Source organism: Thamnophis sirtalis, unplaced genomic scaffold, assembly GCF_051295495.1.
Source record: "Thamnophis sirtalis isolate CommonGarterSnake01/CBP01778 unplaced genomic scaffold, rThaSir2_p1.2 scaffold_6, whole genome shotgun sequence".
Lineage (NCBI taxonomy): Eukaryota > Metazoa > Chordata > Lepidosauria > Squamata > Natricidae > Thamnophis > Thamnophis sirtalis.
In genome coordinates, this window is record NW_028261386.1 from 133,788,220 (window position 1) to 133,816,132 (window position 27,913).

The 27,913-nt window shown below is 41.7% G+C and overlaps 1 protein-coding gene across 1 annotated transcript in view; it reads right to left on the reverse strand.

Annotated features, from left to right (window-relative positions):
* The window catches only part of ARHGEF10 (Rho guanine nucleotide exchange factor 10), a 110,732-nt gene that overhangs the window by 67,968 nt on the left and 14,851 nt on the right, over positions 1–27,913 (reverse strand). The window contains exons 3-11 of the mRNA XM_087718985.1: positions 24,222–24,365; positions 20,930–21,229; positions 19,340–19,406; positions 16,616–16,695; positions 14,670–14,726; positions 8,494–8,657; positions 4,805–4,921; positions 1,849–1,963; positions 237–343 (exon numbers count right to left, since the gene is read on the reverse strand). Of these exons, the coding sequence (XP_087575111.1) occupies positions 237–343; positions 1,849–1,963; positions 4,805–4,921; positions 8,494–8,657; positions 14,670–14,726; positions 16,616–16,695; positions 19,340–19,406; positions 20,930–21,229; positions 24,222–24,365 (1,151 nt within the window). The remainder of the gene's footprint in view (positions 1–236; positions 344–1,848; positions 1,964–4,804; positions 4,922–8,493; positions 8,658–14,669; positions 14,727–16,615; positions 16,696–19,339; positions 19,407–20,929; positions 21,230–24,221; positions 24,366–27,913) is intronic.

Sequence of the window (27,913 nt, forward strand, 5' to 3'; positions counted from 1 at the left end):
AAAATATAAGTCATAGAGGTTCATGCAATTAAGTTGTATTTGAGTTTCTCTTCAAAGACTCTACTTCAGGGATTTATCACATGTCAAGACAATTAATTTCATTTGAATTGCAATTTTGTGAGAGACAAATGCACATAAATTAGACATAAGATGTAGCAAGGTGAAGTTACTGTTAGAAATTAAGGTGAGTACAAAAAGACTGAGGATTAGATTTCAATAGTATCCAACGAGCAAACCTGTTGTTGGGATAATCCGTCTGGCATCGGAGTCATGATTGCTTCTGTGTGCATGCAATCTACATCAATAAATAGTTCCTCTTCCTCAAGGCAGGTAGCTCTGTGTTCTAGAAATAAATCATATTAGAATTTCATATATAAAGATAATCAGTCCTAAAAGTATTGATTGCTCAGGTAAGATTAGCATCTGTTCCACCACTATTGAGTAAAAATGTGGAATTCATTGTTCTAAGAAAAACTCAATGTACATTTACCAATAATTTTTATATAGCAATATTTCTTCTGAATAATTAATTCTCTAAAGTAGGAAACCTTTATACTCTGTCCATGAATCTACAACGCACAGAATGCTCTACGTAGGCTGGGGGCTTTATAAACCACATATTTTTCACCAGGTCACTGGTAAATATATATGAATGAGAAAGGAGGTTGATTGTACATTTGTTGGTTTAGAGATAGTGAGGACAATATGAAAAGTGTTAAATACAGAATTGATGGTGGTTCTGAATGTGATTAACAGTAGTATAAGGTGGAAGTACAGCAAGTGGAAGAATATGGAATATACAGCAAGTGTTTTAACATTAAGGATGAGTTAGATGGATCTATGATATATGTTCAATGTATTCGGAATTTCCATATGTGTTATTTTTTCAATGTAGATACATTCGGATTGTTAACTGAGATGCAGGGCAATGAAGAAGTGGTTTGACAGGGAAATGGAGTGCAGAACTGCCAGTTATAAAATAAAGGGCAAAAAATTTAAAGAGGAAAGAATAGGATTTGTGTCTCTTAAAAAGTTTACTAAAGATGCAGAAATGGAAACATACATTTTTAGACTTGCAAATTGCTACTATAAATATAACAGTTAGTAGAATGCAGATCATTGTGAGGAATGTTTCACAAAAGAAGCAAAAAATAAGCTCATTTAAGATATCCTTCTGTTCACCATATAATATGGAAGGCGGCTTTGGATACATCAAGAAAAAGGTAAAAATAAGTTAAGAGCAGAGATAACAGGATATTTAAAGACCACGTATCAAGAATATACTACTTTTCCTCTATGCAATCATATCTGATTCTCAGAGACAGCTTGGGGAAGTCTCTGCAGTTTTCTTGGCAAAGTTTTTCAAAAGTAACTTGTAACCCTAGTCAATTGTATGTATATCCTTTAGAGTGTTTGATTTGAATTCAGAAACTGCCTCAACTGAATTGCAGAGTTGACCTATCATTGTGCTCACATTTTCAGCCAAAAACCATAGCATGTTCATCCAGAGCAACATTATTTTAGCAGCAGAAGTAACATTATAAGTCAAGATGGTCAATGACTTTTCCATTTCTAAGGGTGAAACTTCAAACAATTTCAGTCAACTTCAATTACTCAGTTAACAAACTCAATTTAATTGCACACACACACACACACACACTCGTTTTAAATCTTAAGATCAATTCTATTTTTTCCCCCAAAAATAAGTTCAGTTAATATTTCCTTACCTAAAAACCTACCTATGAGCTAAGACCATTTTCTGAAGCGATGGTTTGAAAGATAAATAAACATTTCAATGCTGTTTTGCTTTAAATAGTTAATTAATACATTGGGATGATCAGTGCATACCTTGACTAATGAAGGACTTCGTTCTGATGAAGGACCGGCCTTTTTTCACAGCCGCTTTCGTTTTCTCCAGCCCGTCCTTGGTGCCCTCCCTGGCGGCCCTCATCAGCTTCTGCATCTGGAAGTCAGGGAGAAACAGATCCTGCCGGTTCAGTGAGTAATCAGAGTGGAATCCAAAGTGTTACAAATGTTATAGCAGACACAACACACGACAAGCGCCGCTTGTAAAAAGAACAATGTCAGGTTGTGGAGACCGAAGTCAACAAGCTACGCGAATGATTAATGCCTGCTCATTAATATGCCAGCTCTTATTTCTTTTACTAGGGCATATCTTCCATATTTATACATAGAGGGAGACAATGGAAACATACACACAGTTATTTTCCAGTGTTTAACCTCCTTAACAGATTTTAAATCAGCTATTCCTCCTTGCAATTTTTATACTAGCCTCTTCTACCTCTCCCTAAGGTAAAGGTAAAAGGTTCTCCTTCCACATATGTGCTAGTCGTTCCCGACTCTAGGGGGCGGTGCTCACCTCCATTTCAAAGCCGAAGAGTCAGCGCTGTCCGAAGACATCTCCGTGTTCATGTGGCCGGCATGACTAAATGCTGAAGGTGCATGGAACGCTGTTATCCTCCCACCAAAGTTGGTTCCTATTTTTCTACCTGCATTTTTTACGTGCTTTCAAACTGCTAGGTTGGCAGAAGCTGGGACAAGTAATGGGAGCTCACTCTATTACATGACGCTAGGGATTCGAACCACTGAACTGCCAACCTGAGGACCCAGATTGTTGGGGGCAATATGCTGACTCTCTGTAAACCACTTAGAGAGGGCTGAAAGGCCTATGAAGCGGTATATAAGTCTACTGCTATTGCTATTGCTATTAACCTTTCTGATCAACAAGCTAAGCATCTTAGCCACTGAGCCACTGCGTCCCCCCCCCTCTCTCTATACGTATCTTAACATCAAGATACCACATCTCCAAGTTAAGTTTAATACGCATAAAGAGATCAGAAATGTTGGACTACAAGGTTTATTTATTTATTTATTATTTATTAGACTTATATACCGCTTCATAGGGCTTTCAGCCCTCTCTAAGCGGTTTACAGATTTTTTAGCAAATTGAGTCAGCAACTTGCCCCCACAGTCTGGGTCCTCATTTCACCCACCTCGGAAGGATGGAAGGCTGAGTCAACCTTCAGCCGGTGAGATTAGAACCGCCCACTGCAGATCACAGTATTTTGTATTTGTATTTTATTAATATTTATAGGCCGCCCTTTTCCCCGCGGGGACTCAGGGCGGCTTACATAAAATAGGGAGGGGGGGTGTAAACAATAAACATAAAACAATACATAAGAGTAAAATAGAACACAACATTCATTCTTCATTCGGGTGGGGACAGATTGTGATCTTATCCCCAGGCCTGACGGGATAGCCAGGAATTGAGGGCTGTGCGGAAGGTCTGGACGGTGGTGAGGGTACGAATCTCCATGGGGAGATCGTTCCAAAGGGTCGGAGCTGCTACTGAAAAGGCTCTCCTCCGTGTAGTTGCCAGTCGACACTGACTGGCGGATGGTATTCGGAGGAGGCCCAATCTATGTGATCTTATAGGTTGTAGGGAGGTAATTGGCAGGAGGCGGTCTCTCAAGTACGCAGATCCACTACCATGGAGGGCTTTATAGGTGGTGAGTAGCACCTTGAAGCGCACCCGGAGATCAACAGGTAGCCAGCGCAGCTCGCGGATAGGTGTTATGTGGGCGAACCGAGGTGCGCCCACAATCACTCGCGCGGCTGCATTCTGGACTAGCTGAAGTCGCCGGATGCTCTTCAAGGGCAGCCCCATGTAGAGCACATTGCAGTATTCCAGCCTAGAGATCACAAGGGCTCGAGTGACTGTTGTGAGAGCCTCCCGGTTCAGGTAGGGTCGCAACTGGCGTACCAGGCGAACCTGGGCAAATGCCCCCCTGGTCACAGCCGTCAGATGGTGGTCGAAAGTCAGCTGTGGATCCAGGAGGACTCCCAAGTTGCGAACCCTCTCTGAGGGGTATAAAATTTGACCCCCCAGCCTGAGCGATGGAACACTGGTCGAATTTTTGGGAGGGAAACACAACAGCCACTCGGTCTTCTCCGGGTTGAGTACAAGCTTGTTGTCAGCTGAAGTGGCCTGCAGGGCTGCACCCTAACCACTGCGCCACCTCGGCTCTTCTTTCAAGGTTCTTGAAACACTGCTGCAACTTTTAATGCTTATTTCTATGGAACTTATATCTCACTTGAAGTAGGATAAGCAGAACAAATTAACATTTATAGGAACCATCCTGCTCCTCCTTTTGATTGTACGAATCTTCATATCCAGAAACTGGGGAAGTGGCCAGCCAGTATGAGAATTTCCTTGCATAGCTCCCCAGGCATGTCCAAATTTGGAGAGAAAGAAGGACACTCTCAAATTTTCACTTGCATCTGCAGTTTCACTCTCTCTGCTCCTTCATGGAAAGTGTTTTCCCCTGATTCCATAACAAGATAAAGTAATGCTGGCATCCCCAATTAGACATTTAACTATTTAATGTTAAAGGGTACTTATACTGAAAAAGAAAAACGACAACCACATTTATTTAAACTCAAAACTCCCCCAGAAGCTAAAATCTACATGATCTTCCAGAGAGATATCCACTGAAGCAGACTAACAACGACTTATCTAGGTGAATTAAACTGCAACGGCAGAGCCAAAAAATCCAGAGAGAAAATTAACTGTATGTTTCATTCCCTAAATGTTAAAACAGCAGCCCCAAAAGTTGGCATAAAACCCCTGATAGAGTTATTTTAAAGTGAGGGCAACGCAAACGGCACAGGGTGAACACAAGCTAATTTTTTCCATCAGCTTCGTTTACTAAAACACACATTCATTGTGTCTGCAGAACAACCCTTTTAACATTTAGCTGGTTGGAAAATCGAGGATGTTTACCTTCAACTCGTGTTTTTGCTTCATTTGCTGAATCTCTACTCCTCCCACCGTGTTGGTCATCAGGTCTTTCATCTTCTTCTCATAGTGCTCCTTCAAACGGGTCAGATCATGGGAGAACTGCGGCACACACAAAAAGATACAACCTCAAAATTTAAAGGGATTGGGCTGTATGTGCACTGCTGGGGGCCAGATTAGAAAAAAAAAGAATGGCAATGTAAAAAAAAAAAGGATATATTTTGCCCCTTAATAGTCCTTGACTTACGACCACGAGTGAGCCCAAAATTTCTGTCGCTAAGTGAGTTTTTCCCTATTTCAGAACATTTCTTGCCACAGTTGATAAGTGAATCACTGTAGTAGTTATGTTAGTAATAGGGCTGTTAAGTGAATCTGGCTTCCTCAGTGACTGCTTGTCAAAAGGTCACAAAAGGTGATCACATGACACCAGGACACTGCAACCGTCATAAATATGAGTTGCCAAGTGTCCACATTTTGATCATGTGACCATGGGGATGCTGTAAGAAACAGCAGTTGGGTGTAATAGGAATGGGATATTTAAGAAGTGTATACGGCATATGGTAGAGAGCCAATTTGGTCTAGCGGTTAAAGCAGCAGGCTAGAAACCGGGTGGCCGGGAGTTCAAGTCCCACCTCAGCCATGACAACCAGCTGGGCGACCTTAGATCAATCACACTCTTTCTCAGACCAACCCATTTCACAGGGTTGTGGTGGGGAAAACAGGATGAGGAAGACATTACTAATAGTCTGTGTTAGCTGCCTAGAGTTATTTATAAAAAATAATAAAGTTGGGATGCCAATAAATAAATAAAAATAAACAGTCTTTACTTATGGCCTTACACCAATTATTAGAGGGACATTACGGCAACGTATATATTATCTCTGTTACTTCAATCCGCTCCAATCTGGACTAATTTGTTCTGCGATTTGTTCCCTTCCCTTACCCTTAATCTAAGGTGACCAGACGTCCCACATTTGGCGGGACAGGCACGCTTTCTCATAATTTTTCCCGCGTCCCGGGCCGTTCCCAAAAGATCCCGCTTAATTTTGGGGCCTTCTTCGATCGCTCGCTCCCCCGGCTTTGGTTCTCTTTCATTCAGCTTAACTAAGAAGCGAAGCTCGGTAATGTGACGTTGGCACAGCCAACATTAATTATACAGTCAGCAGGTAGAGAGATCCCTGTTCGCCTTTGATCATGAAAGATAAGGGATAGGCTATAGGAAAGGAAGTGGTGAATAAGAACCACTTTAGACACGGCTTTCACTACAGAGTTAATGAATGAAAATCACTGAAACGAAAATACACCTAGCTTGACCCCCTTTTTTTCCAGAAAGCTCCGAGAGACAGGAGGATTTATGGCTGCCTCATCTGATTTTCATCCCGGGATCATCCTAATGTATTTTATTTTGGGATTAATTATCACCAGTCCCCGGAATAATGTTTTAATCTCTACTGAAGTCTTTCTTGATGATAAAAGTTGAACACTTAAGAATGCAGAGGACAGCTGGTTACTCCTTTACCAGACAGGAGACATTAATATCTCTTTCTGCAAAACTCACTTGCGTCTCATGCAGAATGCGGCATCGTTCCAACGTGTGTGTGTGTGTGTGTGTGTGTGTGTGTGTGTGTGTGTGTGTAGAGCACCTTGAGTCAGCCTGGACTCCTGGACACTGCTTAGAGAAGTCCCTGCAATTTTCTTAGCGAGCTTTTTAGAAGTGTTTTTACCTTTTCTTTTTCCTGGGGCTGAAAGTGGCTGGCCATAGTCACCAATGGGACTTCATGAGCACGATAGGATTAGAACTCATGGTCGCCTGGTTTTGAGAAAAGTACCTTTTCTAAGATCATTCAAGGAACTTTCATAGTTTCTTTTCTATTTATTTATTTTTTGACTTCAATGAATTAATTCAGGATTTCCAAAGCCATAGAATTAAAGAACTGAAACAATTTTTATGTGTGAAATAAATATACTTTCTTCTTCTTATTAAGAGTTTTATTCAGTTTATTGGAGTTTCCAGAAGGAGTCACGGGAAGAAGTCCAATACTGCCCTTACATGTCTTGAACACTGCAAACAATTTGGAGTCAATCTGGATTTAGTCCTGAAATAATCCTAGTCAAATTATGGTTAGAGTTTTACTATGGCACTGTTTTAAAATTATGGGGCACTAACTATTCTAACTATTTAAAATTAGTTCTTGATATAGCATTCAATTTAAAAACTATTTTTCATATCTACATTCATCATCTTAGATATGATTCTCGTTTACGTCACCGTTAAATTGTTAAACTATTTACACCCCAAGCCTCTGATCTCACATTTCCCCTAATGTTATTTCTTTCTTCACTTTCAGTTCTTTCAAGACAGACCTGAAATGAACTTTGAGTTTTGAAAACATAAAATGAAGTCCACTTTTGTTACAGGGTTGCAGAGCATTACTTACAACTGAAGGTTCATCTGGTTATTACAGAGTTATAAAGGAATGAATTAAACACTATATTAAATATTAGGATTCATAATAAGAAAACAGTGTCAACCTCAGCCCAAGAATGGCATAGAACAATCCAGCCAAAGTTCAGCTCTTTATTTCCTCACACCAATAGATAGAATCTCACCAGGCGAAATCTTTACTAACCTACGAACCCCGAGAGGTTTTAGGGCAGAGGCCAGCAACCTGCGGTTCTGGAGCCACATGTGGCTCTTTCATCCCTCTGCTGCAGCTCCGGTGCCTGTTGGCACCACAATTTTGAGAGGAGCGTCTGGCGGGGGCTGCGCACCAGAAGGAGACTCTATGGCAAGGGGTGTGTTTGCCAGTGGGCTCCACAATTGATAAGGCTTTTGGTTAGGACAGGTATAGGAAAAAGTATGCCGCGCTAGGAGGAGCACTCTATGGTGGGGGGGGGGGGAGAGAACCAGACTTCTGGTCGACTCCAGAATTGAATGTGGGGGGGGGGGCTTCCAGTTATGATCTTTGTGGCTCTTGGAGTGTTTAAATAGAGCCGAGGTGGCGAAGTGGTTAGGGTGCAGTACTGCAGGCTACTTCAGCTGACAGCAATTCTGCAGTTCAGCGGTTCTAATCTCACCGGCTCAAGGTTGACTCAGCCTTCCATCCTTCCGAGGTGGGTGAAATGAGGAGCCAGACTGTGGGGGCGATATCTGATTTAGAGGGGGCTGAAAGCCCTATGAAGCGGTATATAAGTCTAACTGCTATTGCAATTGCTATTTAAGGTTGCCGCCCTCTGTTCTAGGGTGTGACTATCCTTAAACTGTTCCTCTGTCTCCTATCCACCTATGGGCTGTGTTGACATACATGCCCCCCTTTGATTGTGCCCCCTCCTTGCTGAGAAACAGCCACTTCAACTAATCCATCACACCATCTCTCTCCCTTTGTAGGTACCATCCATCACACTGAACAACTTCTACTATACACTGTACATAAACTACATTGATATCAGGAAATAAGAGCATCTGTATTAGGGTGGAATCTTAATACTTCCCGAGTACAAATCCATTTTATGAAATGCCATGGGATATTCTACCTCTTGCTTCAAAACTGCTTAACATTGTATGTGCTTGTTTTGGCTTGGAATTATGTAATGCAGCTGGATGATATAAACATTGACCTACAACAACTTTGGGAAGCACAAATATGCTAGAAAAAGCCCTCAGAATTACATACTTGTCTTCTGTGGTTGCCACGCAGAAAAGAACTGGGTATTCCATTTTTACTCTCCGAATCGCTCTGCTCTTCATAGCTTTCAAACTCACTGGAACTCCACCCATACTCTAGGGAGCTGTTTCCACCTTCGTCTCCATTCTCAACATCATCATAAATCATCTCCCCTGCATCCATTAAAATATAAATATAATTAAGTTCTTACTCATGGAAAAAATCTATCTCAAATATCTATGACTGCAAATGAAAATCTTTCTTTGCTATTTTCAGTCCAAGGAATGAAAAATAAAGGGAAGGTCTATTATCAATGCACAAATTTTAAAAAATTTGGACTTCAGGCTTAGGATTTCTTACGAAATATAATCTCTAGGAAATGCAGCTTAAATTTAAAAAGTCATAATTTTAATTTTAAAAAAAAATCTGGGCATAAACGAAAATATATTTTATTGTGTATATGTTTAAGAATGACTATTTCCTTCCATTACTCCATGTCTTACAAATTCCATTTTCATTTATCTATCCATTTCCTTTCACAATTCAAAGGTTATTAATGATTTATATTATTGAAACAAAAATAAAAATAGATTCTCAATTTAAAAAAATTAAATCTTTAATATTGTACAATCATAAAACTCCAAAACATGACATCCTAGGCACTGGCCCAGTTTTTCTGAAAAAAATAATAATTGTAAAACACAATTTTCCAAAACAAGTGGAAGGCTATTCCGAAATACAGATGCCACCATAGAATAGCACAAACCTATGCACCTCCATGAAATGCCAATTTGGTGCAATAGTTAAGGAATCAGAAACTGTGACCAGCTGGGTGAATTTGGGCCAGTCACTTTTTCTCAGCCCTAGAAAGGAGGCAATGGCAAACTACTTTTGGATTTGGATTTGGATTTATTGCATTTATATGCCGCCCTATTCCCGGAGGGACTCAGGGCGGCTCACAAATCAAAGGAAGGGAATACAGACAGGGGGGAAACAACAAGCAAGCAACTACAAAAGAATTTAAAAGCAATCAACAGCCACACAATTTGAGCGGGGACGGGAACTCGCCAACCCCAGGCCTGTCGGAACAACCAGGTTTTAAGGGCTTTGCGGAAAGCCTGGAGGGTGGTGAGGGTCCGAATCTCCACGGGGAGCTCGTTCCAGAGGGCCGGAGCAGCCACAGAGAAGGTCCTCCTCCGGGTGGTAGCCAATCAGCATTGGCCGGCGGATGGGATTCGGAGGAAGCCTACTCTGTGGGATCTAATAGGTCTGTTGGAGGTAATTGGCAGCAGGCGATCTCTCAAGTACCCAGGTCCAATACCATGAAGGGCTTTATAAGTCACGACTAGCACCTTGAAGCGTATCCGGAGACCAATGGGCAGCCAGTGCAGCTCGCGGAGGATAGGTGTAATGTGGGTGTACCGGGGTGCACCCACAATCGCTCGCACGGCTGCATTCTGGACAAGCTGAAGTCTCCGAATGCTCTTCAGGGGCTGCCCCATGTAGAGCGCATTGCAGTAGCCCAGTCTTGAGGTCACAAGGGCATGAGTGACTGTTGCGAGTGCCTCCCGGTTCGGGTAGGGACGCAATTGGTGCACCAGGCGAACCTGGGCAAATGCCCCCCCTGGTCACAGCCGACAAATGGTGTTCTAAAGTCAGCTGTGGACAACCTTGCCGACTGCAGGGATGTATCCAGGCTGCCTCTGAGAATTGGATATGATTGAATGAAATTAAAAAAGGGGGGGGGGATATGCTTTCATACTATGTAACTCATGGAAAGTGAGATTGTCAAATGTTTCTCCCTGAGAAAATAAGTCTCCTTGGCCAAGTTGAATTGGACAAGATGGCCCCAAAGAAGCCAAGTCAGACTAGCCCTCGGAACTGGATGTTTATTTCAGGTCTCCTGTGCCTGCCCTGAGATGGAGCCCCCTGGGCTGCTGCACCTACAGGAAGGCAGGCATTCTGCTGCACTGGTGCCCCCCCCCCCAGTCCTGCGTCTCCTGGGTCTGTCTTGAGACTTCGCTGCACCTGCAGGAAGGCCGGCACACCAGTAGGGGGAGGCCTGGTGTAGCGGCCTCAGCAGCGTCTCCGATTCTCTCTGGTGCATCTGTCATCATCTGCTGCTCCTCCCTCCTCAGCTCCCTCCTCCGCTGGCACTTTATTTACCTCACTGCTTGCATGTGCATGCACAATCCCCGCCCACAGTTGGCAAACGCTCCAGTAGATCAACTCAATGTTGGAATTTAGAGGGTTTTTGTTTGGTTCTTGTGTGTTTTAAATAAACCATGATCTCCCAGGGAAGACCTCTCATGGAACCCTAGGCTTCTGCAGAATCTTGGATAAAAAGCATCCAGAGTCATCCTTGGGCTGTAATGGTGAACCTATGGCCCACGTGCCAGAGGTGGCACACAGGGACCTCTCTGTGGGCGTGGGCGCCATGGCCAGCTGCTCTGTGGGCATGAGCGCGCCAGAAACCAGAAAAGCAGCTGGGTGCCGCGCACATGCGCACCATCCAGCTGCTATCTTCTGGGTTCCGGTGCTCCAGTGAGTGCACACTCCAGGTTCCGCACTCGGCGCCAAAAAGGTTAACCATCACTGTCCTAGAGCGAGGCGGCTTTATATAAAAGGGGTTGGGTGAATTAAGATAAGCAATGCTACATAAGAAATGTAAAATGCACACAAGCCCAAAATTTGAGAGAGAACTTTTATAAGATGTTTTATAGATGGCATTTAGATCCTAAAAAACTGGCCTGTATGTATCCGAATTTGCAACCTAAATGCTGGAGATGTGATTGTGTCGATGCTACATATTACCATATATGGTGGACTTGTAAAAAGGTTAAAGCATTCTGGATAAAAATATGGTGGATTATGCAAAATGTTCTTTAAAAAAGGATAAAGTTTACCCCTCAGTTATTCTTGTTAGGTATAACTACTGATTGTACTGTTATAGAGACTAACCTGATTTTGCATTTAATAACCGCAGCAAGACTGTTGGTGGCGCAATACTGGAAGAAGGAAGAATTGCCTACTATTCAAGAATGGACATTAAAGGTAACAAACCTAGCAGAGATGGCTAATATATCAGCATATCTCAAGGACCACTCAAATGAGAGTTATAAACTGGAGTGGAGAAGATGGATTGACTATATTCAAACTAAATACGGGACTAAGAAATTCCAGATAGTTTATGACTGAAGAAACAAGGAATGATATAATCTGTTTAGAGTTAGCCTAACAAAAGAGGAGTTAAAGCTCAAATGAAAGATGATACCAAGTTTCTTTAAGTTTATTTTAGAACATCTTTGTTAAAGATTTATACCTTGTATTTGTTCTGGGAAGTCGGGAGGGGGGGGAAGGTTGGGGGGGTTGGGTGCGGAGGGTGGGGGAGGGGAGGTAAATATTTGTAAAAGTTTTTTTTTTCAAAAATTTTCAATTAAAAAAAAAAGATAAGCAATGCTACAAAAAAAACTACCTGGCAAAATAGAAACAGCTGATTTCAGTAAAAGGTTCCACCACAAAACCGCAAACGACAAAATCGCGGTCGACGAAAGCGCGTATGTGACGTCATCACAGCGCGACGAAAAAGATCGAAAAATGTAAAAATAAAGCTAAAACCTTACCCTAACCCCCCCCAAACCTAACCCTAAACCTAACCCTAAACCTAACCCTTAACCTAACCCTAAACCTAACCCTAAACCTAACCCTTAACGTAACGAAAAACCTAACGCTAACCCTTAACCTAACGCTAAACGTAACGCTAACGCTCTAACCCTAACCCTAACCCTTAACCTAACCCTAACCCTAACCCTAACCCTTAACCTAACGCTTACCTTTATGTGAATCGGCTTGCTGTAATTTAATTTTTATTTCAATTTTTCGATCTTTTTCGTCGCGTTGTGATGACGTCACATACGCGATTTTGTCGAGTGCGCTTTTGTGGAACGCGCTTTTGACGGGTCACGTCAGTAAAATTGTGTATTTATATAATATTTATATTGTGTATTTTCTCTCAGTTAGTATGCACTAGTGCAGTGTTTCTCAACCTTGGCGACTTTAAGTCCTGTGGACTTCAACTCCCAGAATCCCCCAGCTGTGCCAAGGCTGAGAAACACTGCACTACTGGCATACAATATCACCATATATAGAATTTCAGAAAAAAATAAATCTACGCTTAAATGTAAAATCAAGGAATCTTTTTCTTGGCGACAAAGAATGAACAGGTTGGGAAGTATCTAAACATTCTAAAAGATGGTATGAAATGTAGCTGAGATCAAGACATTCCATGTAGAGATGAAGGACCAGAAGAAAGATCGGGACAAACACATCACGTCAAAACATCAGGTAAGTATTATTCCCCGGAAAAAAATTATGGGTCTCAGCAGACATAAACTGTGCCTGTCAATATACAAAAGCAGAAAACAACAGGTTTGGGATAACATTGACTTTTGGCAAACCCGTCACTTGTTTAGAAAAACATTACCCCAGATGTCCTAAGGCAAGAAGGGAGGGGATATGACATAAAATGAGTAATAAAAAGAGGGGAAAATGCTCTTATAACATTCTGTTTTACTGGTACATATTCAATATATGACTTATGACAACGATAAAGAAAGGGGAAGAATCCTTTAGAGTGAATGTAAGATTTCCTACTGTAGTGTCACAACATCATTTGGATTTTGGATTTGGATTTATTCGACTTGTATGCCGCCCTATTCCCAGAGGGACTCAGGGCGGCTGAACAAAAGCCAAGGGGAGGGGAACAAATACAAAAAAGTAAGACAAAAAAACAAGACAACAATACAAACAATTTAAAAAACAGCACAACCAATTCGAGTAGGGGTGGAACTCAACAACCCCAGGCCTGCTGGGACAGCCAGATCTTAACGGCTATACGGAAGGCCTGAAGGGTTGGCGAGGGTCCGAATCTCCACGGGGAGATCGTTCCAGATTTACATCACACAGATATAAACATTCGGTGGTCTTCTAATGGTCGTGGTGGCTCAGCTTGGAAGCTGGAATTGTATTTGCATAACTTTGATAAAGAGTTTCCTCGACCTTGAAAAAAATATGATACTTAATTTGACGGAAAATGTGCAGGATGGAACAATATCAAGTAAAAAAGGAAAACCATGTGATGCAACATCAACATCAAAGGCACCATGTCATAAAAATAATTAGATCCAGAATAGTATTGAAAAACAAAACCACAGGCCCTAAATAAAGCCCGACATAGCTTTCTACACACAGTCAGCTGAGACCAAAAGGATGTTGACATGAAACAGCTTTTATATGGAATTGAAGCAGAAGCTTCAACAGACCCGCCCTCAGTAATCAAACAAGACTTGGCTAGGTTGGCGGGATTCTTGGTGCGGTGAGTGTTATGACCATCTCTTCCAATTAAGTCATGATTACTCCTTTTGAGACATCACTTCTAGGGAAGTGCATAGAGAGAGAGAGAGTGTGTGTGTTTGTGTGCACATTTCTAACATTCCATATTTCTTCTGGACCACAAACTATTGCCTGGAAGCTACCAACTGTAGCAACAACTTCTGAAATGGATGAGTTTATGTGTAAGTTGGGAAGAAAAACACAACATTCCAGTGTTCTTCAGAACACAGCTGCTGCCCAAAATCACTGTTATGGGATGGGCAGCCATATTAATTATTTAAACCACCCAATCAATCAATCAATCAAAGCATTCCAACCTTAACACAGTAGGTTTTGTACATTCCTATTTATTTCCCTGATCTAAATCAACCTCAAACTAACTTTTTCACTTCGGTAAGGTTTGATTGTCGTGCCTATAAACCCAGAATTGGAAAATAGATACACAATCCAGAATCATTGATGAGCCTTGAAAAAATCTCCACAATTATTGAATTATTAAATGCCTGGAGAGTAACCATCTTTATTAATTTTAATTATATGAAAATGAAATATATTTTGATTTCCATATAATTTTTATTAGGCCCAAATCATCATTTTGGGTGCATAATCCCAGCATGCTATTTTAAAGGCAAAGACTTCGATCTCGATCCCCATTTTATATGACAATGGCCTAAAATATAGGAAATATTGTAGAAGGACAGCTAAGGAAAATTAAACATTTCTTCCACTTGGAACATCTATTAGTATTCCCTCCCCTCTAATACTGCTAATTAAAATTGAATTTAAACTTATACCTGGTTCAGAGTCTGAATTTTCTCTGGGTACATCATCATATATTACTTCGTCAGGATCTAAAATCAAAGAGGGAAAAAACCCTCAATGAATTGTTATTGGAAAGATTTCTTTTAAAAAATAGTAAAAATGTGCAATACGAACATCGATAGGGTACAATAAAATAATGATTAAAAATAAATGATAAATGACACATACATACCATATTCTGTTTTTGTCTAGTCAGAAGCATATTATTCATTTGATACTGCTTCACAACTTCAGGTGAGTTAGTGAGATACAAATAAAAATGTTTAAAATCAGCCTCTTGATTTCCTCCTGCACTACCCGAATTTCTGCTTTGCATTACCAGAAATCTGCAGAAAGCCTGAAGTTTTGAAATGCTTATTTTTAGAAATAAATCTACAAAGACTTGTTTAATTCTTAAAAGTGTGCTTATTTAAATACATTCATTAGAATACATGTTGATGGGTATGTACCTAAATAAGCATTCTAGATACATATGGTAGCTAAGCTTCTAATGAATGTATTTGCATAATTGAAGTTTGTAAGCAGTAAACAACTGAATAGGCATTTTAGATTTGAAAATGCATCTTCTATATTGTGATTCCTCACATTATACAATTGCTCGTGTGACAATTCACATTTTCAGCACTGATTCCTTAATATCTAGCCTAAGTATAACTACTACAGGTAGCAGTTCCTTTTTATTTTACATCTCTCTAAGGAACATTGTTCAAACTGAAGCACATGTGCTCAGTTCTTGTCTGTTTCTAGTACACTTTCAGATGTGTATAAATTCATATCTGTTCTTTCTCATTTCTCTCACAGCATAAAGTTTTTTTTAAGTGAACAAATATTTACAAAAAGCCGGCAAGATTTTGAGCCAAGAAGTGAATGCAATTAAAACAAGAAGAGAAATTACTATCCAATGCATATATTATTTCAGAAAGGCAATTTAAATTAGTATTTCCAAAGTTTAATTTCCTAGGATTTCCTTACAATGAAGAGGTTTTCTTCCAGATTCACTGGAGAAAGGAAGCACACACCAAATACAACATTTTATTTTTCAGGTTTTGCTTATGTCTTTGAACTTGTACAAAATACATACCTTTCAACGTATGTGTTTACATATGTAAATAATTTCCTTATCAAGCAACTAACAAACATTTTTTTAAGAGTACTAAGTTATGATTGTACACAATACAATATTTATTTTTGTGAACTACTGTAACATTGCTGCGAAACAGAGAAACGATATCTGATTCTCGGGGCTTGCAAAACATCATCTTTCAAACTGTTACAAGCTTGAAATGATAGAAAATTTCCCACCCCCAGCTGCAAACAGACTATTCAAACAGTTTAGAAGCCTTCCAATCTTGGAACAGGAAGGTTCTCAGATTAAAAGTTGCTTGAAAGAGTTCATTATATACTCAAACAGACGTGTTTTGCAGACAATTTTGCACTGCGTTCTTGGAATTTATAAATATCATCTGAATTTTTTTTAAAAAACCAGTTCAAGCAATCCAGAAGCTGATGGTCCAGAGCAGGGGTGGGTTTCAGTTGGCTCGCGGTGGTCCTCGCGAACCGGTTGGTCGGCGAACCCGGAAGTAAGTAACTTCCGGGAACGCCGAAGGATCCACCCGCCCGCCCGCGTTTCTTACCCGGTTTTGACGGGTTCTGCGCTTCCACGCATGCGCAGAACGTATACAGCGCCTGCGCGATCCTCCAGGAGCAGCGGGAGCATCGCACAGGCGCTAGTACGCATGCGTGCACTGCGCACGTGCACGAGGACGTCGCCGGCCCCGTTCCAACCGAACCGGTTGAAACGGGGCGAGAAACCCACCCCTGGTCCAGAGTATAATTAATCTGATAAATGCAACAATCTGAGTTATTGATCCAAGACTGCTAAATCCCTGCAGAGGAACTGCTGCTCATCCATACTCACTCTCCATCCACTCTGTGTTTGCAGGATCAGCCACCCATTTCGCCAAGGGATTCTCATCCGTGCTCCCCTGGTTATCTTCACTATAAATTAAGCAGACACAGAGAGAACAAAGATGATTTCCTCATATTCAAATGACTTTGAGGCACAATCTTGGCATCTTTGACTTGGAAACTCCATTAAGTTTAATGAGAGTTAGGAGAATACGCAATTCCATTAATTACTACAATGTTAATTGCTGAATTTAAAGAGATCTTCCATGAAATGTTGTCCTCGAGAACATATTGTTACTTCAAAATGTGCTTAAATATATATATATATATATATATATCTAAAGTCGCAAAGGAGCCTGAGAATCCATAGGGCAGTGTTTCTCAACCTTGGCAACTTGAAGATGTCTGGAACTCCCAGAATTCCCCAGCCAGCGAATGCTGGGAGTTGAAGTCGGGACATCTTCAAGTTGCCAAGGTTGAGAAACACCGAATTAAGTAAATCATTGCAGTTGTTAAATGAGTAACACAGTTGTTAAATGAATCTGGCTTCTGAGCGGTCATTAAATGAACTGCTGTAAGTTGGGGACTATCTGTACAGTCATAAGATACAACCCACAGACAGGTGATAGTCATTAAGATACCAAGATGGAATAGGCAATGAGCTTTGCATGCTTCATACGTCATCTCCAAATTAGAAAAACATGCAGCTCCTGTAAAAGTTGGCACATGGATTCCATGCTTGCAGAACTGGGCAGCCGGAAGCACCACCTGGGAGATTAAATCCAAAGCACCCCGGAGCCCTGGCAAAAAGCAACCTCTTTAATAATGGCCAGGGCTGCATTTCTGCTTTATCTTTACTATCCACAAGACTAGCAGGTGTGAGAAATCACACTCCGGTTGCCTTGACGGCCCAGGAACTATTGAACCAGCAATCGCCTTGACAGTTTCCTCTCTCTGATAGCGTGGCTGCTTTTAACACAATCTCCTTCATACAAAGATGAACTAATATGCCACTCTGCATCGTAGCTATTTTATTTCCAGTGTCATCGGGAACGAACAAAATCTCTAGGCGTTACAGGATGACTTTCTCCCAGAAATCTTGGAGGGGAGGAGGGGGGGAATGGCCTCGCTTTCGTCGACTCGAGAGACTTGGTGGCTTTTGTTCAAATAAGGACACGTGGATTATTGCCAGTATGTTCCCACTGGTTCTAAATTTAGGAATCTGATTTGGTCCATGTTGCCTAGCAAATGTTTACCTTTCATTCCCCGCCCGCCCGCCCAAAACCCCGATTTGAATAATACTGCCTGCAGCTCTAAACAGGTAACGTCCACCTGAACTGCTTACAAAAGGCGTTGAATAAGTCAACGTAATAATTAGGTCAGTGTTTCTCAACCTTGTCAACTTGAAGATGTCTGGACTTCAACTCCCAGAATTCCCCAGCCAGCATTCGCTGGCTGGGGAATTCTGGGAGTTAAAGTCCAGACATCTTCAAGTTGACAAGGTTGAGAAACACTGAATTGGGTTTTAGGCACAGGGACAGGTAGTCAGAGTAAAGTATGAAGAAACAAAACAGATATTGAAAAGATAAAGCATTTGCTTGAGGAACTAGAAGGGGGAAAAAAGGTTTTAAAAATCTATATAAAGCAAGAAAATCCATTTAGTGCAGCATCTTGCTTTGTTCAACAGAGGGGCAAATACGTAGATGGTTTTGGAAGAAACCCGCAAGGTTTTAGCTACCCGCAAGGAAGTAGTAAGGCATTTGTAGCACTAGATGTAGCAGCCTATATCCAATAACAACATAATCAGACATCAGAGGTCTTCTGGAACAGATTTTGGGCATTTATTGGTCATCCCACCAACAGGCAGGCATCATTAACCATGGTCTGTATTGTCCCAAAGGTGGTTCTTTTTCAAGAGGCAACTGGACTTTCTTGTTTTTCTTTGAAGATGTTTTGCTTCTCATCCAAGAAGCTTCTTCATCAGAGTTCTGAAGCAGAAGGTCTTCAAAAATAAAGAAAGTTCCGTTGACTCTTGAAAAGAACGGTTCCACCACAAAACCGCGTTCGACTAAAGGGCGCTCGACGAAACCGCGTAGCTGACGTCATCACAGTGCGACAACAACGCGGAGAAAAAAGCACGCTGTAAACGCTAAACCTAAAATTAACCCCTAAACCTAACCCCCCTAAACCTAATCCATAAAACTAACCCTAAACCTAACCCTTAACCTAACCCTAAACCTAACTCTAACCCTAACCCTTAACCTAACGCTAAACCTAATCCTAACCCTCAACCTAACCCTAAACCTAACCCTAAACCTAACCCTAAACCTAATCCTTACCTTAACTTGAATCGGCTTGCTTTCAAAGCGCTATTTAAAGCACCCTTCTTTCTCCGCGCTCGCTGTTGTCGCCCTGTTGATGACATCAGCGACGCGGTTTAATCGGGTGCGCTTTAGTCGAGCGCAGTTTTGTCGTGCCACGGAAAAAAACACCTTTGGGACAACGATGATGTGGACGATTGAGAAATCTCCATAGACATGATCTGTATTGTTAAAGAAGTTGAATATGACTATGAAAAGACGGACTGGGGGAAGGATCTTATCCCTTTTTCCTGAACATCTACTAATCCTATTGTCCTCAGTTTAAAACACTACTTTTCCACTCAACTCCAGATGTACTGATACTACAGTTATGTTGAACTCTCACAATAAACGTCATTAAATATTTGACATACCTGTTCGGGGGCTCTTCTGAACTCTGGGAATTTGAATGCCCATCTTCAGCTACTATATGAACACTGGCTAAAGAAATGATACAATCTCTCAGTCACAGTGACTTAAAAGGGAAAGCATTTTAAATTAACATTTATTATCGTGACTTGTCAAGTAAAATTTCCTGCTCTTAAATATTGTTTGGTGGGCTTCTAAAGGCCTTCATTAATAATGCATTTCATGAGCTCCTCTGAATATGGGGTTATAAATATTTAAGTAAGTAAAAAGGGCATGCTGTATCCTCCCGTGCATATATGTAAAACCCCTTTCATTTTATAACCTATTGATAGAATAGAATTCTTTATTGGCCAAGTGTCATTGGACACACAAGGAATTTGTCTTTGGTGCATATCCTCTCATTGTACATACAGAGTCATAGATTATATATCATAGATCATAGTTACAACCATTAATCATAACATACAAGTGATAAATAATAGATACCAATAGGAGAAGGAAGTAGAAAAGATGAGAAGGATAATATTGATAAAGGTAAAGGTTCCCCTCGCAAATATGTCAAGTCGTTCCCGACTCTAGGGGGCGATGGTGCTCATCTCCGTTTCAAAGCTGAAGAGCCAGCACTTGTGATTTGTGATTTTATTTGTCTTGTATGTCGCCCACTCCCGAAGGACTCCGGGCGGCTCACAATAGACAAGGGAAAGGGGGAAAACTAGACAAAGACGACTTTCCGAAGATGTCTCCGTGGTTATTTAGCCGGTGCATGGAATGCTGTTCCCTTCCCACCAAAGATGGTTCCTATTTTCCTACTTGCATTTTTTACGTGCTGTTGAACTGCTAGGTTGGCAGAAGCTGGGACAAGTAATGGGAGCTCACTCCGTTATGTGGCATTAGGGATTAAACCGCTGAACTGCCAACCTTTCTGATCGACAAGCTCAGCATCTTAGCCACTGACCCATCGTATTCCTTATAAAGTTATAAAGGGTAAGTTAACATTCTAATAAATAAAGAGGACTGTCATCTTTTTGCCCACTTCATAAATAGGGTCCTTTTGCCACTGAGCCACCGCGTCCCATTGTATAATATCGATACATTGGGTAAATATCTTTTATAGTTTAGAAATAGAGACATTCCAAAGAACTGAGAAATTCAGATGAGAGTTTCTATAATCCAATGTAGAATAACTAGATTTCTGCTTCTGCAAGACTTTTTCTGCTTTCCAAATATCCCTTTGGGCTCTCCCCAACTTTTACCAAAAGCCTAACAAACCAGAGAATTTGAGGGGAAGAGGAAAGGGGAGAAGAATTAATTTCATTTATTAAAAACGCAATCCTAATAAAATTGACACTTTATAGCACACAAAAAATGTTAGCTCCACAAAACTATCATTAACAGTCGACATAAATGTTATTGATATGAACAAAGATATTTAAGCTATGTGGCGGGTTGCAGAACTCAATGCCCAACCCACTGAGCAATGTGCATAGCTTTGGATGGCACACAGAGGGTCCAAAATATCCAAGAAATGAAAGGACATTGAAAAGAAAATAATTCTATTTTTAAAAAACATATAATTATGCATAGCTCTACACTACCTTCTTCATCCACAGAAGGATTACGGATTATAACAGGACTGGAATACGCCGGCAGTATCAATGGCAAATTGGACGGTACGGCATAGCCGCAAGGCACCGGGACTGAATAGCCGCTTGAGAGGGTGGGGCTTATAGTTCCGTCTTGCGGGCTTGGCTCTGGCGACAGCAGCAGCTCCTTTTCCTGCATTGGCGAAATGGTTATGACAGAGTATGGGTTTACTCGTGGTAGGACGCCCTCCGCATTGGCCTTGGAGCTCTGCATTTTCTCTGTTTCTTCTAGGTTTTCTAGGTTTTCGTTCCCTTGAATACAAAAAATACACACTGCTGTCAAAGCAACTCTTCTCATAATGAGAGAAAAAATCAAACTTCCTCCCTCTGCAACACGGCTTCTCCTCCCCTTCAAAACCAAGCTACTTTCTATGTCCTGCACTTCAGATCTGAGGGCAAAAAGGTCCTTGGAGCAGACATGGAATAGTTATATAGGACGACTCCTTAAAGCGGGGTATCACTCTCAAGGCCCATGCACCAGATCTGGCCCAAGGGGTGCTTAGATCTGGCCCACCCTGGAAACAGCGAAGGAAGGGTCTGCAGTGCCTCTGCCAGCGCACCGCCCCCCCCCCACAAACTCCGTTTTTGCTGGCAGAGAGCCACAGGAGGCCACCACGCCCAAAAATGGAGTTCGGGAGCCCATTTTCACTGACAAAGTGCTTGGGCCACCAGATGTCCCCAGTTGCAAGCTGGCCATGCCCATCCCCGTGACCCGTCAAAACCGCGGAGGACAAAATCGCGCTCGTCGAAAGTGCGCATGTGACGTCATCACAGCGCGATGAAAAAAATTAAAAATTGAAATAAAATTAAAATTAAAGCAAGCCGATTCACATAAAGGTAAGGGTTAGGGTTAGGTTTAGGTTTAGGGTTAGGTTAAGGGTTAGGGTTAGGTTTAGAGCGTTAGCATTACGTTTAGCGTTAGGTTAAGGGTTAGCGTTAGATTTAGCGTTACGTTAACGGTTAGGTTTAGGGTTAGATTTAGGGTTAGGTTTAGGGTTAGGTTTAGGTTTGGGGGGGTTAGGGTAAGGTTTTCGCTTTTTTTTTACATTTTTCGATCACAGCGCGATGTTTTCGTCGCGCTGTGATGACGTCAAATGTGCGCTTTCGTCGAGCGCGATTTTGTCCTCCGCGGTTTTGTGGTGGAACCGCCCATCCCAGCCACTGATGTCAAACACGACTCTGATGTGGCCCTCAATGAAATCGAGTTTGACAGCAAGAGCTCTTTTTTTTCCTCTTTGTTCTCTCCCCCTGAGACTTTAAGGCCATCTGGAGGAGCACCGGACCACACCTGGTTTCCAGTTATAAAAGGGAAATGCTGACGGCAGGGCTACGTCTGAAGGAAAATTTGTTTCAGGCAGAAGAACAGAAAGGAAGAATCTGCAGCTGTCAACTCGGCAGGCAGGTGATGGTGGGGAAGGAAGAGTGGCTTGGACTTCAGCAAACCAACAAGGGGCAAACTGAAAGGGGAAGCAGAGCTCAGCAGGTTCAGCCAGTCAACAGGTGTTAAAACACCTTCCCTTCTCCACCTTAGCCCAGGCAGAGCATCTGCAAAGCAGCAGAAAGAAATCCTGTTTTCCTCCTGTACCGTTACAGCCCCGACCCCCTCGCGCCCCCCCCTCTCCCAAGAGGCCTTTGGGGACTGAAAAGAGAGATGGAGACTGGCTACAAATATTTCTACAGGTCAGTGTTTCTCAACCTTGTCAACTTGAAGATGTCTGAATTCTGGGAGTTGAAGTCCAGACATCTTCAAGTTGACAAGGTTGAGAAACACTGCTATAGGTGTTGTGGTGGAGGCCCAATAATAGTGAGAAGGAATGCTGTGTTGCTTTCAATTATCTTGCATACAAATAGAATCCACAGCTTGAGTGTTCAATCTGCTAGGCAAACTGTTTGGCCTTGAGATTTAGAACAGAGTGGAGGTGTTGAGGGCTTCAGATTAGAAGGGGGGGAAAGCGTGCACAAGGGCCCTTATCTGCAATTCCTCAAACCTAATGGCCTTTTTCTCCCTGGGGTTGATAACTGTTGAAGTAAAGGGGGGTTGGGGGGTGTTTGTGTCTATTGAGAAATAGTACAAATCACCAACCAACAGACCTTTTTATCTTTCCTGTGTTTTAAAGAAAAGGCTTTTGTTACAAATTTAACACTTGCTTATTTTCCTAACTTCTACCTGAACATATTATACTATATATGCTAATACATTATACTAAGTATAGTGTAATATATAGCACGGTTCCACCACAAAACCGCGGATGACAAAATCGCGGTCGACGAAAGCGCGTATGTGATGTCATCACAGCGCGACGGAAAAGATCGAAAAATGTAAAAATAAAGCGAAAACCTTACCCTAACCCCCCCAAACCTAACCCTAAACCTAACCCTAAACCTAACCCTAACCTAACCCTAAACCTAACGAAAAACCTAACGCTAACCCTTAACCTAACGCTAAACGTAACGCTAACGCTCTAAACCTAACCCTAACCCTTAACCTAACCCTTACCTTTATGTGAATCGGCTTGCTGTAATTTAATTTTTATTTCAATTTTTCGATCTTTTTCGTTGCGTTGTGATGACGTCACATACGCGATTTCGTTGACCGCGCTTTTGTGGAACGCGGTTTTGACGGGTCACGATATAGCACAGGCATATTAATAACACTATGTCTATACCTATGCATATATTTTAATGCAAAATAGTCGTATAACAATTCCATTCTCCTTTGTTGCCTGAGCTTATAACAAGGTATCAGAAGCTGCTGTTCTGGAGGTCTTGCAAACCTCTCTCCACCGAGGGCCAGGTTGGCAGAGATAGAAAAAATTTAGCAACGCAAGCAGTGACTTCTCCTCAATTATACAACTCTCACCATTCAATATAGGAACATTAGAAAATGTTTTACACAGCAGTCATGTTGGCCTGGTCTTCAAATGCTTATGGCAGGCAGGACAGAGAATTCCAGAAAACTGCATCTCTTGGCATTAGAGTAATCTCTGAATCTATGCATTGAGTGTCATCTCACACTGGCTAAATCGTGTGGGCTCCTAAGAGTAATTTCCATACAGCTTGTTCTGGAACAAATCTCATTTAGGTTTCCATGCAATGAAGAGTCGTGATTTTTGAGAGCCCGGATTAGTTCAGTCCCTGATTCCCAGGAGTGATGAGCTGCAAGGACTATAAGGTTACTCTCAAAGGCAATTCATATTTGCAAAAAGCAACCTTCCCATTATTTATTTTGCCTGGAATCATGTACCTATACAAGTTGCCTCTTCTTGAGTTGGCAAAATAGTTTGTCTGTCCGCTTCTGGTATCTCATCTCCGCTATCAAAGTCAAACTGTTCTCCTTCTTCGTCCTCTTCTTCATTAGCAGCAGTGATTGGCACGTCATTTCCTAAAACTAAAAAGTGGACATCTTGTTGTTGATAAACAATTTTAATAAGGGAATAATTAAAAATTGATATATATGTAGCAAGAGGGAAAAGAATAGCTGCACAATGTGCTTGGCTGGACACTAAAATCCATTTCTCTGACAGCAGTCTTTGATTTTAAAATAGGGAGCGAAACAGGGCCTTCCTTACACGGCCTCGAGACAACGCTAGATAGGAATCATCAAAGCGGTTTGATTTTAGGATCAAAATGGATGCTTTAGGACTAACGACATCTAGAGCTGTGGTCCTATGCCCCACAGCCTTAGAAAATGTTTGATTAATATTCACATACAAGGAATGGTGACTTATGACTCATCCCCAACAGAAACAAGCCACTCTTTGTCCCACCCCCGGAAATTCCCTCTCGTAACCTCGGGGGCCGTGGGGACCCCAGGTTGGGAACGTCTGATTTGGGGCCTTAAAGGAACATCAGAACTATGAACTACACACGGGAGTAAAGAAAGAAAGAAAGAAATCCCAGTATGGCACACCCACTTCTGTATTCTTGCCCAGAAAACTGATTAGCCTGTCCATGAAGTCACCAGGAGCCCAGCATGACTTGGGAGAGTTATCTTTAATTGGAAATATGTTCTTCTTTCGTGTAGAAGTTAACAATGCACAATGCCCTCCTTACATTAGTGGGGAAAAAGATTTCTATTATAGCTCTCTCTTGTGAAGCATGGCTGTTATCTAAAAGTAAATAATTAAAGCTGGTTTACTTAATTTTATTTTTCTCTGATTTTTTTTTTTTAAAGTGAAACACTTTGGAATTTCCCTCTCTTTTTAAAAACTCGGCTCTTTTAAAACAGAAATTCAGACCCCAAATAATCTACCAGCAGCTTCCACAAAAAGGGACTATTGAGGACTACAATTCAGAAGCTGTTCTCATTCGGCTTCAATCTTGGCTCCATTCGTACCATCTTTTGTAAGTGTCTCGTGCGCATAAATGGGCATTTCTCACAAACAAATGCCATATAGTGCAAAGTTCATTTTAAGCAATATTCTTACAATCCTCAAAGAAGGCTCTGTCAGGCAGGCTTCCTATTAAATTCTTCCTCACCCCTAAATTCATGAAATTTAATAATCCATAGTTTATAAATATGGCCAATAACCAGTATACAAACTATTCTAATTATTTCTTTGTGATCATATTTAGAATGTACTTCTGAAATGTCATAAATAGGATTGCAGTCTGTCAGGTATTTTTCCTTAATTTATAAAAAGGCTGCCATATTTTCTTGCATTTCAGGGTAATATTCTACTTTTTCTAAATGTATCTTCATTAAATAATTACCCAAAGTTGAGTATTCTTCACCAAAGTTTCTGAGCAACATTTCTATGCACAGGTAAAGTTTTAGAAGATATATATAAAGCTGTATGAGTCATTCTGGCCAAAGGTTTGAAAAAGGAGGGGTTTTTTTTTAACTTTGGATGCCTCTCCATCCAATGTGGACCCAGCCTTCCCAAATCTCCAGAAAATAAACCATTTGTCTTTGGGTAGTGTGGTATTTCCAGATTGTGGAACATAAAACTGATTTTCTTTACAGGAAAGTATAACACAATTTAATTATTAAATCTCTTGAGACTCATCCTAAACATAACTCAGAAGATCTGGATATACTATCTCACATTAAAGAAGAAAGGAAGTGTTTTTGCACTGCGAGGATCCTGGCCCCATGATATGGAACTCCCAAGAAGTTGTATAATGGAGCTAGTACAATGGAAATCGGTGGTGGCAATGTCAGAAGAGACAGTTATTTTATTTTACGTTTGGGGTTAAACGATCCTTAATACATACTGGAAGGAAGTAACGTTTGCTGCTGGGCAGAATTTCCCCCTTTTTTTCAGCCAAATAATATATCATTCACGGCTGAATTAAAAGGCAGGGTTCCCTTTCAAACACTTAGGCAAATGGGATTCTATGAGCATGCAGAACTTGATTTAAGTGTTGCATAAAAGACAACAGCCTGCAAAAGGAAATTTTCAGTGAGTATCAGGTATCCTTCAGGGAGGATGAGGGTATTTCATGGACTCCATCATTCATGAATTCAGAGTCAGCTCAGCACTACCTGCATTGAGGACACTGTATGAAACACTATCTTTACATACATTTCCTTTTTACGCTGCTCAGAGTCCTTCTATGAGGGATATGGGTCAAGAGAGGGGGGGGAGGGAGGGAGGGAGGGACAGAGACAGAGACACAGAGAGAGACAGACAGAGACAGACAGAGACAGAGACAGACAGAGACAGAGAGACAGAGAGAGAGAGACAGAGACAGACAGAGACAGACAGAGAGAGAGAGAGAGGGAAAGAGAGACAGAGAGACAGACACAGAGAGAGACAGAGAGACAGAGGCAGAGAGAAAGACAGAGAGAGAGACAGAGAGAAACAGAGAGACAGACACACACAGAGAGAGAGAGACAGAGAGACAGAGACAGAGAGGCAGAGAGAGAGAAAGAGAGAGAGAGAGAAACAGAGAGAGACAGACAGACAGAGAGAGACAGAGAGAGACAGGGAAAGAGAGACAGACACAGAGAGAGAGAGAGAGAGAGACAGAGACAGACAGACAGAGACAGAGACAGAGACAGAGAGAGACAGAAAGACAGAGAAAGACAGAGAAAGAGACAGACAGACAGAGACAGAGAGACACAGGAAAAGAGAGACAGAGGCAGAGAGAGACAGACAGAGAGAAAGAGACAGGGAAAGAGAGACAGAGACAGAGACAGAGAGACAGAGACAGAGAGAGACAGACAAAGAGAGACAGAGACAGAGACAGACAGAGAGAGAGACAGAGAGAGAGAGAGACAGAGAGAGAAAGACAGAGAGAGAGACAGACAGAGAGAGACAGAGAGACACAGGAAAAGAGACAGAGAGACAGAGACAGACAGAGGGGGGGGGCTGCCCAACTCCTCCATAACTCTGGGGGATTTATAATTAGCATAACACTGCAAGGACAGGATCCGCCATCAAAACGCCATGCTTTCTGGGTCATCTTGCAGATGACCCTGTTTGCTTAATGAGATTCAGAATGTGTCCACTTGATCAGCCCTCATTGGACTGGTAGAAAGATATGGAGAGATCCCTCAAGTAGGCAGGCTGATGCCATGAAGGGCTTTAAATGGTAGTTAATAACCAGTATACTGAATTGCACCCAGAAGCCAGCTGATAACATTGCAAATTTTGAAGCAGTGGGAACACATACCGTGACGCAACCATCACCGCCTGCACTACCGCACTCTATACCTGGTACAACTACTGGGCAATCAAGGGCAGCCCCATGCAGAAGGCATTACAGTAATCCAATTGTGAGAGTCCAAGGTGTAATTGACCTCCTTGGTCCTGAAGGGCCTCCTAGTATTGTATTGTATTGTATTTATTATACTTGTATGCCGCCCTATTCCCCGGGGGGACTCAGGGCGGCAAACAAACACATGGGGAAGGGGGCAATACAAAAACAAATGAGACAAACAGGATACAAAGACAAATTAAAAACTACACAACAATCAGCAATTCGAGT